The sequence below is a fragment of the Pleurodeles waltl genome, chromosome 6, assembly GCF_031143425.1.
Source record: "Pleurodeles waltl isolate 20211129_DDA chromosome 6, aPleWal1.hap1.20221129, whole genome shotgun sequence".
NCBI lineage: Eukaryota > Metazoa > Chordata > Amphibia > Caudata > Salamandridae > Pleurodeles > Pleurodeles waltl.
In genome coordinates this window covers 1,067,502,078-1,067,516,444 of record NC_090445.1, presented here as the reverse complement: position 1 = coordinate 1,067,516,444, position 14,367 = coordinate 1,067,502,078, and the positions used below count along the sequence as shown (strand labels likewise).

General features: G+C 44.1%; 1 protein-coding gene across 13 annotated transcripts in view; it reads left to right on the top strand.

The window, feature by feature from the left end:
- The window catches only part of EIF4G3 (eukaryotic translation initiation factor 4 gamma 3), a 906,783-nt gene that overhangs the window by 824,725 nt on the left and 67,691 nt on the right, over positions 1 to 14,367 (top strand). For all 13 annotated transcript variants that reach the window (XM_069240075.1, XM_069240074.1, XM_069240071.1 and 10 more), the window contains 2 exons: positions 11,964 to 12,062; positions 12,474 to 12,620. In XM_069240075.1, the coding sequence (XP_069096176.1) occupies positions 11,964 to 12,062; positions 12,474 to 12,620 (246 nt within the window). The remainder of the gene's footprint in view (positions 1 to 11,963; positions 12,063 to 12,473; positions 12,621 to 14,367) is intronic.

Sequence of the window (14,367 nt, the reverse complement as noted above, 5' to 3'; positions counted from 1 at the left end):
TTGGTGCCTAGTTGTGCGGTGCCAAATGACTGCAGTATTATCACTACATCAGAGCTCTGATAATAGCCTTTGTAACTATACAAGGGCCTTTATTAGTTTGTTTTATGGCAAGGCTGTGATTGTGCCACCTTTATACACATCTACACCTGGAAGTAGCTGGGAAATGGTAGTTCCAGGTTTGGAATGCCCCATTAGTTTGTGTTTGTACACACTTACAAACTTGTTTCGCGGTGTTCTATAACTCCTCTCAATCTTTTTCGACATAGAAAAGGTGTTGGTGATTTACTTCTTAAAAAGGCAGGAGTAAAACTTTTTTTCACGGTGTGGAAAAAAGGGGATATATGAATAGTAATTTGGCAGTTGCTCAACCGATTTTCTCATGAGCAAATATACATGTGTATATTAGCTAATGTGAAAAATGTGCTAGAATTATGGTTTCCAGAGGGCTATTCCTGCAAACTCTTGTGAACTTTCGAAAGTTGTGAATGTGCACCAATAGAAGGATGCATACCTGCAGGTGTACCTTTTGGACTTCAGGATTTGAGGCTCAGGAATGTTCCCTACGTTCCCCATAATGGCAGTTTTACATTAGATCTCCATTGTTAACCTTTTTTTATATCTTTACTTGCGTGAAATAAGTTTTAGTAAATGATGCCTCAGAGAAATGGTGTTTACGGTTGTACAATAGTTTAGCAAAACGTTTTTTTCAAGTTGTAAATTCTTTTGTGCACATTTTATTTTGAAAACAAATAGTGGTAATTCTTGCTTTTATGTCCGTGCATGTACTTGCCTATAATCATGAAGCACTATTAGTAACATTAACTTGTTACATTTTTCAAACATATTTACTAGGTTTTATACCAGAACCAGTCAGTAATGCAAGCTGCACTCAAAGCATATCCTCAGACAGCTCACCCTAATAGTCAAGGCTTTTGCATTAATGAATTATATATACAAGTTATACATCTCTATATGCATCCTTAGTGGGAGACAGTCCTCCTTCACAAACTCACAATTTTAACTAGCAGTCAAAGGGAATGTGCTAAAGGGGGTTGGACCTATTTATCCAGGAAACAAAACATGAACACTTGTTTCCCTTGATCACAAAAATATTCTCTGAGCTTTGGGTGATAGGTTAGAACAAATGGCTGCAAAGTAATTCATAATCAGTGGGCTGTCTGAGAGGGTCCCTGCTGAATCAAAAAGTAAGGGACAATTCATCACTCAGTTTCATTGAAAGGTGTTCCAGTGCCAAATTACCTCTTTATATTTCATCCACATGATAAGGTCTGGATGAGACTCTAGCTAAATATTAAGAGGGTCCAAGATTGGTCTGTGAGGGATGGATCAGTATCAGATTTACAGACAATGAATGAAAACAGGAATATTGTAGGTACTTAATGGCTTTCCTGAAAACAAAGCATGAATCTGACCCTTATACACCTATACTGGCAATATCTCTATGATTATTACTTACAAAGATTAGATGAAAGCGAACTATTGTCCTAGATATGCAAAGCTTTCTTCTTCTTTAGAATTAAAAGTCAATGCATGTCTGCACTAAAGAGCCAAACAAAATTGACAGAGTGACAGTCACCAAGAACAGAACCACTACATGGAATGTTTGGTCCAGATCAAATAACCACATAACAAGCATATATACTCTGTGATAAGGAGCAGTAGCACTAATTTCAATTATGAAAAGAAGTGACAATGCATTGACAGGCACACAAAGAAAAAAAACCTTCTACACCCAATTTCGTGAAACCACCTCCTTCTTTCAGTTTGCTAACCAAGACCTGAATCCTCACCACCACTGGCCTCACTAACAGCCCATGAAATAAGGGGGAAAGAAACAGAGCAGCAGCAGGCCAGGAAGAAGCCAAGTACTGTGCAATTCTGTGTGGGGTGGGAATGTATCACTTATGTTGGGTACCCTTTCTGATCATGCCCCTGTTAAGGCCACGCTATTTATTCTGTTCCAGGACCATGTGGCCGGGCAATGGCGATTCCCAGAAAATCCACTGCATGATGCCGTATTCAAGTCAGAACTCACACACTCCATCAGTGAATAAACACTGGCTCAGTATACGAACATTCCACATTGTGGGAAGCTTTCAAAGCTTATGCATGTGGTGGTTGTATTGCCAAGCATGCAGGGGTTCTTTGGAGCATTTGACTTATCTAGAGTGGAGAGAGATTTGCCGGATATAGACTTCGCTTCAATGGCCTGTACACAACCTGCCCAACTATACAGCCACTCCAGGTTGCTGCTGGAGTTCTAGGGCCAGGCGGAACACAAGTTCGCCTACATGGGTAAATATGCTCTGACTCATCAGTATGGGTAGGGGGAGAGACTGGGCCGCACATTAGTGCAACTCTTGCGGTTTAACTGTCAAAATAAATGTATGACGAGCCATCTTGCGAATGATGTTTTGAATCAAGTTTCGCTGACTACCTCGGCAGCAGTAACCCTTCTGTATGCCGAGAAGGCATTTAATTTGCTAGAGTGGCTCTTCCTGTAGGCGACGCTGGCCAAGTTATGGGTGTCCAACGGATTTTGTGATCCCAACACGCTCCTCTCAGCTTGCCTTGGAGCATGAATACAGGTGACTGACATGCTTACGGAGATCTTCCCAGTGACCAGAGGCACATGCAGAAATCTGAAGCTGTACGCCAAAACTATGGCCCTGCCATTGACAAACTCACCTTACAGTTGAAGCGATGGATGAAACTACCACTGTCCATTGCAGGGTAAATTGCTATAATAAAAATCGTGGTCCTTCTGCGCTTTCTATATCTCTTCTTAAATATATCTATTGCCCTGGCCAACAGTTTTTTGCTACACTTTGTGGCCTCCTGACTAGTCTTGTTTGGGTGGGTTGTTTTCCCAAATTCGATGGGAGACATTGACTCTTCCGTATGACTGAGGTAGCTTCAATGACCCGGATTTTCATTTTTACTACTTAGCGGCACAGACCCATTTCCCCTTCTGTTGGTACCGCCCAGACACCATACTCCCTTGTCTGAGACCAGGACAGGACCAAGAGCATGACCGTCCTTTGTCCTCTCTCCTGCCCTTGGGACTTCCGTGCAACCCTATTGATATACAGACCCTTTCCACAACATGGTGGGCTCGGTCTAGACTCCGGTGCTGCCTGAGTGGTGGGTTCTTGTTTTACCCTCAATTTCCTCTCCCCATCAACCCAAGATTCCCTCTTACTCAGGAGAATCTGGTACAGCGCATCCAAGAGCTCACCAGTTGCATACTGTGGAAGATCGCTTTGCAAATGGAAAAGTGATCGCCTGTCCCATGCCTCCCTCCCAGGAAGTCCAGGCACCAAAACTTTATTTTTCACCACTTGCGTAATACCCTACGTGACACCCTGCCTACATACGTATGACATATGCGTGACACCCTGCTCCTGTGCTGGGACGCCCATCTTGTATTCATGACCTTTACAAATGCATAACATAGCCTAGGGAATCTACTGATCTCCCATCCGCCCCCGACTTTGATGATATCCACCACGGACAGTGACAGATTAATTTCTCTACTTTACCACACCTGCCTGGCACTTTGGGCTTTCGGTTCCAGAGAAATCCAGGGCCTCCTGGGAACACAATTTGGGGCATTAGTTTCCAGACAACACCTGGTGCTGCATGTACACAAAATGGATCGCTAACAATCACAGGCATAAGTTGCTTCATTATAAGAACTTACACCGCATGTATGCCACGCTAAAGGTTCTCGGTAAGTTGGACCCCCCCTGATCGCATCCATTTCCGAAGTGTGCGGCAGGCCAATACACTTGGTTTGGAATTGTACTTCTATTTATGCATTCTGGTGGGCTGTCTTTGCTTTGACCTCCACTATGGTTTACCGTACAGTCGACCCGGACCGGTTTATGTCATTGTTGGGCTATGTTAAGCTCCTGAGTCCAGGTCTGCAACACTTGACAGCCATAGCACCGCTGCTGGCCAAGCAACGAATAGCTCTGTACTGGGGCAGCAGGAGGGTCCAGACTACCGATGCCTGGCTAAAGTACATGCTGTTCTGCTACATTACCAGCAAACCTTATTCCTCCCTACAACCTCTAGCTTCCAGACCTAAGGCCATCTTGCAACCCATCCAGGAACCTGATGATGATGAAGACACTGATACTTGAACTTGCTGGTCCACAACATGACTGATTGTGTTGACCATATTCTGTTTATTTCATATAAGTATGTGTAACCTTTTATGCCTCGCTGTCTTCAGCCTCAGCATTCCTGTACATCCCCTCCTAGCCTTTGCTTGATTGTTGTATTTGCTCTTGCATTTCAGGCTGTTCCGTGTATTCTGTGATAGTGTGAATGCACATGTACATCTATGATTTGTGCAGCATTGTTTGTCTTATTTTGGCAAACGACAAATATATATATATTTTAATTTGCCTGATCTTTCATGAAATTGTTATCCTAGACTAGCCCACACCGTCTTCCAAACGTCTAGCACTTTTCTGTCTTAACTAATCCTCACTTCCACTCACCTACTAGTTACAGGGATTTCAACATCTGTCTGGAGGTCAACTCTATCCGATCCTCCTGGTCCAATCCGATAGTCCCCATTTGGATATCTTTTCCAGAAGCCCCTCACACACAAAAGGCCTTGAACTTGACATGGTGATACAACACAGTCAAAAACTCGATCTCGTCAGAGATCAGCAGTGGTGCTACTTAATATTTCAAATTTTCTGTACCATGTTCTTAACTGCAATTCTATTTGATAGATTAAAGGCGACCATCAGTGTCTTTCCATGTCAGATGTGATGTCTGCGGGCCTATATAGGTGTGCACCAATGCACACTGACCTAATTTCCAATCTTTCCGCAACCAGACACAAATCCGGAGCTACCCCTCATCTCATTGAGTACTTTTACAGTGCTCAAAGGCCATCCAAATACACAGGTTATGGTAAATGTCACAAACAAATGTCTAAGGCTGTCCCACGTGGTTTGCTTGTGGTGCAGAAGATGAGACCATGGCTCAAAGGCGTTCAGTGATTTAACTTGATGCATCCCAGGGTCATTCAAGACTGGGAAGCGAAGCTCTTTGTGACGAAGCACTGCAAGACCCCACACCGAGATCACTACAGGTCTAAAGTTATTTCCCGCTCCCAGTTTCTCTCCTGAGATTCCTTATGCAACAGATCATCTTTACAATCTAAAGAAGTACTGCAAGAAGTACAAGTAGGCCCATCCTGCCTGCTCTCAATCTCACCAGGAGGTGTAAAATTGGCATTCTGCCTCCATGTTGTGTTCCTGAATTACTCTACTTCGAAGTTGATTCAAACCCTCGTTCTGCGTCAGCTGGAATTTCCTGGGCTATCAACGATGCTGCAGCAAATGCAGGACTTCCATAAACCCATGCTGCAGCTTTTTAGCAAGTTACTGGTTCCTTCTGCCACACTTGTGGGCACCAGGGAACCTTACAACTGGAATTCTGCTGTCGGCTCAGTCCTCTGCACCACCTGGGCCATATGGATCTGCTCAGGGCTCCACGCGGAGTTCGGTACCGACGCCTCCGGTGCCACAACAGGCCTTAGTGCGTGATCCGCCAGCACTATCAACTCCAGATAACGACCGGCAGCCCATATTACTGCCCGACACCTAGACGCTGCTGCTTTCGACCGAGGCTGCACTTTCCATGATCTAAGCCACTAGCCCTTTACAATCCTCCTAATTCTGATGCGGTGCATCTGCCTTCTTGAAGAGCTGACGTTCTTCGTGAACTATTCGACACACACACACTGATAACAGGGGTATGATGCTGGCAATTGGAATCTGCAATGATCGTTCTGTGGACAATCAGCTCTTTATTAGGTTCACTGGAGGAAAGGAAAGGCAAGACTATGCAAAAAAGTACCATCTCACGCTGAATCGTACTCTGTATCACAATCTGCTGCCCACTAGTCAAAAAGCAGCCCCTGAGGGTTTGCTGACTCATTTTACCAGCGCTCATTGGTAAATGCCCTCCAAACCTTCAGGAAGAATTTTAAGTTATCAATAGATCTTGAAGATGCGTATATCCTCAACCTTGAAAATATCTATACGTAATGGTGGATGGTCATCACCAATTGAAATTGCTCCTCTTTAGCCTAAAATTAGTCACCAAGAGTATTCACAGATGCCTAGATTCAGTGCCCACACATTTACATAACCAAGGAATGAGAGTTTGCCAGATCCTAGCAGTTGGTTCATCAAAGTTCCGTTGTTGCCTCAAAAATCTGATGTATTTCATGGGGAACTGTCTGCTGAACAAATTGTGTCTGACCCTCAACGAAAGAAAATTGCTACTTATACTAGCACAGCAGATTTTATTTCTAGGTGTAAACATAGGTGTATATATCTAAAAGCTTATTCTTCCCAGGAAAGAGGAGCTAGATTAATAATACTGGCCTAATGGCACAGATTACAATCCGAAAATATAAAGATCTTGTACGACAATGTCATCTAGCATTCCTCTAAACCAGCAGTGTCCGCTGAGAATGAGACCCATGCAAGAAGAACTAGACATGCAGTAAAAGCCAAACTTGGGGCAATGGGATGACTGCATTCAAATAACGAAGTCCGATCCTGACGGTGAAGAGAAAACAACCTAACAAAGGAGTCGATGCAATATCACAGAGAGGAGGAGTCACTCCATCTCGTAACTCAAAACACTTCTTTGAAGAAAAACAACTTACAGCACTCCAGACCCAACACTAGATGGAAGGAGTATGCAGAGCATGTGTATCCACAGCCACACATGCCATCTTACACAGGTAAACCTTGCACTCATGCAGTATTCAAGGATATGTAGTGTGTATGCTTTTTTCAGTCAACCTGATGCAGAGTCAAGCTTCTTCACTTGGTTGTGAAGAAGACAATGTGAATGGCCAAGTGGTGCATCCTAAAGATCAGCTACGAGTGAACAAAAGTTACTTCGCTGTTACTCCATTTCTTCAGCATTGGTATTTCTCAAAGATTCACATGTCTGAATGAGTCCCCAACATCAGGCTGGGGAACTCTCTGTAGTTCATGTTAACACAGCAGTTTTTCAATACATCTACTGACACTGAAAATAAATGTAAAATATTAACCGACAACAAGTAGTCTTTCCTACCTCATTTTATGTCTAGTCAATCAGGGGGCGAGGTCCAGGGTTCAACCTATCTCAGAAGCTCCAACTGCCAGATTTTTGTAAATTGTATAATAAAGTTCACAGTACCCAGATGAATGGGAAGCAGAAAGGGCACATGTGAATCTATGAAAGGTAAAAAAACGTCCATGTCTTTCCTTACCTAGACGACTGGCTCATCAAAGCCAGTACCCTGCACTGTAGGAAGCTGATCTGGTGTGTGATGAGCACCTATGGTGTTAACACCTTATACTAGGTCCAGGTATCTCCTATTAGGAAGTGTAGGCAGTGTCTAGGAAGCCAGGCTTCTTTGAGGTAGCTGTGGATGAGCAGCCTAGACTTATCTAGGAGACATGCAACGCCACTATAGTCACAGAGCACTCTCACACATGAAAGAGCCACACAGTGTTACAAAAATAAAGGTACTTTATTAAAGTAACATAAATACTAGAATACTGAATAGACAGTCCCCCAAATGGAGGTAAGTAAACACCATTATATACACATTAGCAATCAGTAAAGAGCATAGAAAGCAAGAAGCATTGGCAAAAGTATAGGTAAACGGGGAGGGCCAAACCATATACTAAGAAAGTGGAATGTGAAAAGCAGTCCCCCACCCATGGATGTGGACTCAGTAGAGGGGAGCTGGCAGAACAAGGAGCCCCAAGCGGTGAGTACCAGAGTGACCCCCAGCGACCAGGAGAGCAGAGGTAAGTACCTGGTGATCCCCAATCCCAACAGCAGGATTTTGGAAAAGGAATATGCAAGACCCAGCCAAGACTGGAAGAATCCAAAGGTGGATCCCAACAGAAGAGGAACTGCAAAGGAAGGGGATCATGTCCAGTTCGTGTTGGAGAGTCTGGTTGTGGCAAATGGCCACTACCCGCCCTTCTGTGGATGCAGGACAAGGTCGACGGTGGACAAAAAAGGTCAATAGTGCAGCACAGAAGATGGAGAAAAGTCCCAGAAGTGATGCAAGTGATGTCCCATGTTGGCGATCGAGATGGAGTCGGTTAGTGGTGCTGGAGAACCACCAACAAGCCTTGGTAAAAGCAAGAGATGGAGAAGAAGGTTTGCAAGGCTGAAGAGGACCGGCAAGGTCCAGGGGGCTCGACCCAAAGAGGGGGAGTCTAGGGTGACTCTCAGCAGCTGGGAGAGGTTGCGCCCAGGCTCCCCTACCCATCTTGCTTCCAAGATGACAGAATTAAGTGGCCACCTGGTAGAGCTCTCTGCACCTCCCTAAGGGAGGAGCTGGACAGGGGGGTGGTTACTCCCCTGCCCTTTGTGGAGTTTCGTGCCAGAACGGGAAGCGGGGGTTCCTGAACTGGTGCAAACCAGATTATGCAAGGAGGGCACCAAATGTGCCCTTCAAAGCAGTCTGGTGGCGCTCAGAGGCCATCCCACCCCTTAGACGTCTAATACAAAGGAGGTGTGGTCACACCTCTCCCTTGCAGGAAATCTTTTGTTCTGCCTCTCCGGCCTGAGCCAGGCTTACTAGCAGGAGGGCAGAACAGTGTCTGGGGTCAGCAGCAGAGTGGGCTGGTAGCTAGACCACATAAGGCTGCACAGGCGGAACTGAGGGATACTCTAAGGAACATGGTATCATGCAACTAACACTGAAATCGGTGTAATTGCATGATTCCAACATGTTTGATACCAAACATGCTTAGGTTCGAAGAAGCCATTATGTAGTTGGACCTCTCGTGTTGACCAGTGCCCACTACATACCTTACGATGGCTTCCCCGCACTTACAGATGCCACAAAATGGCCTGGGGTATGTAGGAACACCCTGCTCATGCAGGGGTAGCCTCACACTTACGGAGATGCACCCTGCCCTTGAGCTGAAGAACCTACCAGAGGGGTGACTTATAGTGTCCTAGTGCAGTGACCAGGTTTGTTGGTGAAAGGGTGCATGCACCATTTCATATGGCTGCGGCGACAGGCCTGTAGACACAGTTTGCATCTCCTCCCATGGGTGTCACAATATATGCTGCAGCCCATGAGAAACACCTGGTGTACCAGTGTTCCTGGGTACTTAAGTACAATATACTTGGTACTTACAAGGGTGCACCAGTATGCCAATTGTAGATGTAAAAAGGTTGCCAGCAGCCAAATTTAGAGGCGAGAGCACAGTCACTGGGGTCCTCATTTGCAGGATCCCAGTGAACTACAGTCTAAACACACTGACATCAGCCAAAAAAGTGGGGGTAACTATGCTAGAAAGATCCAAACACCAGTTCCTGTGCATCAACTACTGGAGCTTCAGGTAGTATTTCTAGAACTGAAAGCTTTCCTTTCTCACCTGTGCCACAAGGTTGTCCTAGTCTGGACGGACAGCATGACAGCCATGTATTACTTACGAAAACAGGGGGTGGGGGAGACATGGTCTTCACAACAATCACACCTGTCTCAGACCATAGGGAATTGGGTTCTTCACCACCACATTCACCTTTTGGCAGAGTATCTTTTGGGAACGGACAAAGACATTGCAGACCTGCTCAGCAGGATGAAGCAACAAGTCCACTAGTGGGAACTTCACTCACAATTCCTCCAGTCATGTTTCAGAAAGTGAGGGACTCCTCACATGCACCTTTTCGCCACAGCAAAAAGTGCAAAATCCCTGAACTTTGCCTCAAGCTATCCTCACCCCCATCCAAGGGCAACGCTGTATGGATGAGTTGGTCAGAGATATTTACCTATGTTTTTCCACCTCTCCATCTGATTCCATTTCTGGCTTGGAGGATCAGGCAAACATCTCTTACCATGATCCATGTGGCTCCCACCTGGCCACACCAGCCTTGGTTCACCACACTCCTCAATCTTTCAGTAGTCCCACACGAGAAACTCCCCAACAGAGCGGACCTTCTCACCCAGAATCAAGGACAAATCAGACATCCAGACCCCAAGTCACTCAACCTTGCAACATGGCTCTTGGGGGTATAGAATTTGGCAACTTAGGTTTGCATGCAGAAAATATGAACATTGGTAAGGTAGATATCACACCCACCACTGGAGCCTGTTATGCTGCAAAATGGAAAAAAAAATTGCCACAGCCAACCCAAACACATAGATCCTACCAAAACCACAGTACATGAGTGTTTACTACCTGATTCACTTAAAGAAAGTAAGTCTTGTATACACTTGCATTCACTTATATCTCACAGCTATCTCCAAAAACAGAGAACACGTTTCGTTATTCAGAATTCCAGTAATAAAGGCTTTCATGGAAGGGCTCAAACGAGTTATTCCATCTAGGGTGCCTCCAGCCTCCCTTGTGGAACCTTAATATTGCACTCAGTAGACTGATGGGTCCTCCATTCGAGCCACTTCACTCATGTCCACTTCACTCGAGTCCACTTCATTTTGTTTAATGTAAGGTGGCTTTCATAGCCGCAAACACATCTCTCAGATGTGTTAGTGATCTCCAGGCACTAACCTTAGAGGAACCTTTCTTCCAAATTCATAGGGACATAGTAGTTCATTGAACTAATCCTAAATTTCTACCTAAAGTAGTTTCACAATTTCACCTTAATCAGTCTATTGAGCATGGACAGCTCTTTCCCTACACATTTCTTCCACTCCTTTCTCACCCGCCTGCGGGAAAACTATTTAACAAAGGAGTAGATGCCCATGTGCAATATCATCAAGAGGAGGAGTGACTCGATCTCGTGATTTGAAACACTTCTTTGAAGAAAAACAACTTGCACCACTCCAGACCCAACATTAGGTTGCAGGAGTATGCAGAGCATGTGAATCTACAGCACTACATGTCACAAACAGATGCTTACATGGTAGGTAACATGATAATTCCGTGTCGTGGCACTCTGTGAATTTATATGGACTTACATTCTAGACGTTTGACAACCTTCACAGTCATGTAGCCCTAGCGTAGATGTTCCTGATTAACCTAGCCACACATTCTTTTCCTTGGCTATCTTTTCAGTATTTATCCCTTTTCCCATTCCCAAAAGCCACAGGGTCAGTGAAGGTTTTACACTTCTCTTACATGTCATGGCTATGAAAAACCTAGCCAAAAGCAGGCCACGATACTAATACTTAAGGGGAGATAAACTTTTTATTGGCTGTCAAGAGCCCTAAACAAACCCAGTTTGGTTATGTTAGTTGCCATTCTAATTTGTTTTTAAAAAGCCAGATCCTCTGTAACCTTGTCCCAAAAAAACAAAGGTTATTTGCATTTCCACCACGTAAGCCAAACAAATGCATCTTTCTCCAAACATCTTGTTCGTTCTAAGGACCAGGTATGGTTTATTCCATACCAGGGACCTCATGTGAGCTTTTGTAATAAAGGTGCCCAGGAGAAGACTAAAACCGTTGTTCTGGGAAACTGTTGTTTTCATACACACTGCACCACTCCACATAGGTAATCTGTTAACCAAAATCCATTTCCTGTCAGTTTTGGGTCACTACAAACGTTTGTGGTTGAATGAGAATTATGATGTGGTGATACACTTCCCCCTTCCATCAGCACCTTGATCAAGCCATTCACATTGTGTGTGTCCGGCATCTTTGGGAAACCTGGCCACCCACTATGGGCTCCAGCACAAAGTGAGCCAATTTGTAAAGACCACATTTTTAACTCTGTAATTAGTCTTAAATATCAAATTGGCCATATTCGTATGGGGGGCTGAGCCCTTCTGTAAGCACTTCTATTTCCGGACACGATGATGGAACATGCTGCCTTAATCCATGAACTGGTTTTGCATCACTTTATCGAGGCATCATTGTATGTGCGGAGTAGTTTAGGGTTATTAGTAATGTTTGCATTTGATTGTGTTTGCAGAGCCATAAGAAAGTTGGAGCCTTGTGGAGAGAAGCTGGCCTGAACTGGAAAGACTTCTTACCTGAAGGGGAAGATGAACAGAAATTCATCTGTGAGAAAGTGAGTGAGACAGTCTCATTGGCTTTCACATTGCTAAATATGCCTGTGCCACAGGTTGCTATTTTGGTCAGATGAAAACTGCACATTTGTGTTTTGCGGCCTTTGAAAGCCATAACTGCAGTGATAATTCTGTTTCCTGTAGAGTGGGGATATCTGAAAGAACGGTTGCTGTAGGGTTGTCCTTTTAAAGCGTCTGTTATTAAGGGGTGGGGGGCTGATTGTTGAATGCTATCTTTATGGTGCTTGTGTTGTCTATGAAAGACACTTTTCCTGTTGGTGATGGTCTGTGAAACCCTTCATGCTGTGTTTATGGGCTTTAAAATTGTGATACCTTCCTTGGCCTGAATGTTGGTAAATTTCAGACAATTAATCTTGCCTTCTCTGTAAAAAATTGATTTTGTTCCTTTGCAGAAGTTAGACTTCACTGTGTTAGCCTGTAGCACTTCCTCTGAAGCACTTTCCAAGAAAGAATTTTCTGCAGAAGAGCTGGACAAACGGGTAGCAAAACTTGTTATTGAAGAAAAAGCCAATGATGAGCAGATCTTCGACTGGGTGGAGGTATAGAAATTCTTTTCATCTTTATATGAAGCCAGCTTTGACATTTCTTTCATTGAGGAAATATTTTAAAATGTTCATGTACATTTTTTTGTTGTGTTGAGTTTCTCACTTTGAATGCCTTGACAGAATCATTGTGACAAACTCACTAACCTACTTTATTCAGTTTTCAGTTTGTAAGATGCCTTTTAAGAAGATTATAAAAGGTGTTTTTTTTTTTTTTTTTTTAACCTGTGCTTGTTTGCCCAGACTTTTTTCATAAAACTTTCATACATTTGTATGCTTTGAATTATTTCTCTTTCTTAGAGTAGGATCCTTGATACATTTAACGCAGTAGTATTGAAGACATACTTTTAATACAATAAAAAGTGTAGTCAATCCATCTCATTTGCTTTGGGCCATGCAGCCATGAGATGGGCAGATTTATGCATCTCTTTATGAAGCCTTTTTCAGATTTTTACAGACGTTGTTTAAATGGATTCTTGGGGGGTGATCGCTGCTCTTTCCCGTATTTAAAGTTGTTTTTAAATAAAGTGTCTGGAGCATTTGCATCTATGTTAGGATGATATACCACCTTTGAAGGGTTGTCCAGTTTTCAGCCCCTTCTGGGTCTTTCTCATATCCCTGGATTTTTGGACCAAGGCAAAACTTTCTATTGCTTCAGCCACTGGACTTCCCTTTCATTAGCTTAACATGCTCTGTTAAACAATAAACATGCATCTACAAGGTAGGTAAAGAATGTGGCATGAAGAAAATATTGTTCGTAGAGGTGTGGCTGCAGATATACAGGCTCTGGGTACTCCTGTCGTCTATTGTTGGGCTCAGAAGTTTGCAAATTGTTCTCCTTGAAGAAGTCTTTCAAGTCTCAGGATGTAGTGTGACCCCTTCCTTAGTTGGCAATGTGCTTGGGCACCCTCTCCATTTTTAAACTGTTTTTTTCCTGCCATTAGCTTTTGATGATTAGCGATCGGGCTCCTAGTTGCTTCATGTCAGCCACATTATTTTCAGGCTCTCGCACTCAAAATATGGACTCCCACCACCAAAAGAATATCTGCAGCAACTGTGTGTCTTCTCGTCATCACCATCCAGAAACCAGTGCCAAGCGACTGAGTCCTTGAGCACTGGGATCCCCTGTGCCCTTCCAGAGCCCTGTGCCCTCTTTGTTGGCCTTCAACACCAGAGAATGTGGAGTTTTAAAGCATGATGTAACAGATGCAGTTCCAGACGTGCTACTGGTGCCAAACGAAATACGCATGGTTGGACCATCACAAGGTTTGTAATGTCTGCCTTTCTCTGGACCATGACAACAGCTCATGTGAGTCCTGCTTCACCCATCTAGTCAAAGAAAATCCTATGGTAGCAAAGGGAGAGGCACAGCAGACCGCCACAGATACTCCGACATCTTCAGCAAAGAAGACCCCTTTGGCGTCATGGAGATAGAGGACACAGAAGCTTCTACCGTTCTCACGCCAAGCCAAAACCGTTCCAGCAAGGAAGAAGGGGGGTCTCTGACAACCTCCAGCAGCCCTCGACCGAAGATCATGCTCAGGGTTGTAAGAACAGTCTGCTAAGATACCCATGCCAAGCCTCACATTGAAGGAGGATCTGGATACACAACAGGTTTCCAAGTGAGGGAATATCGAAACATTGATTATCAGAATAACCAATAATAAAATGGAGAACTGATTAACCAATCTAAATAAAAAAATAAACAAATCAAGGTGCCCACAATTTTTTATTTAAAGGAGTG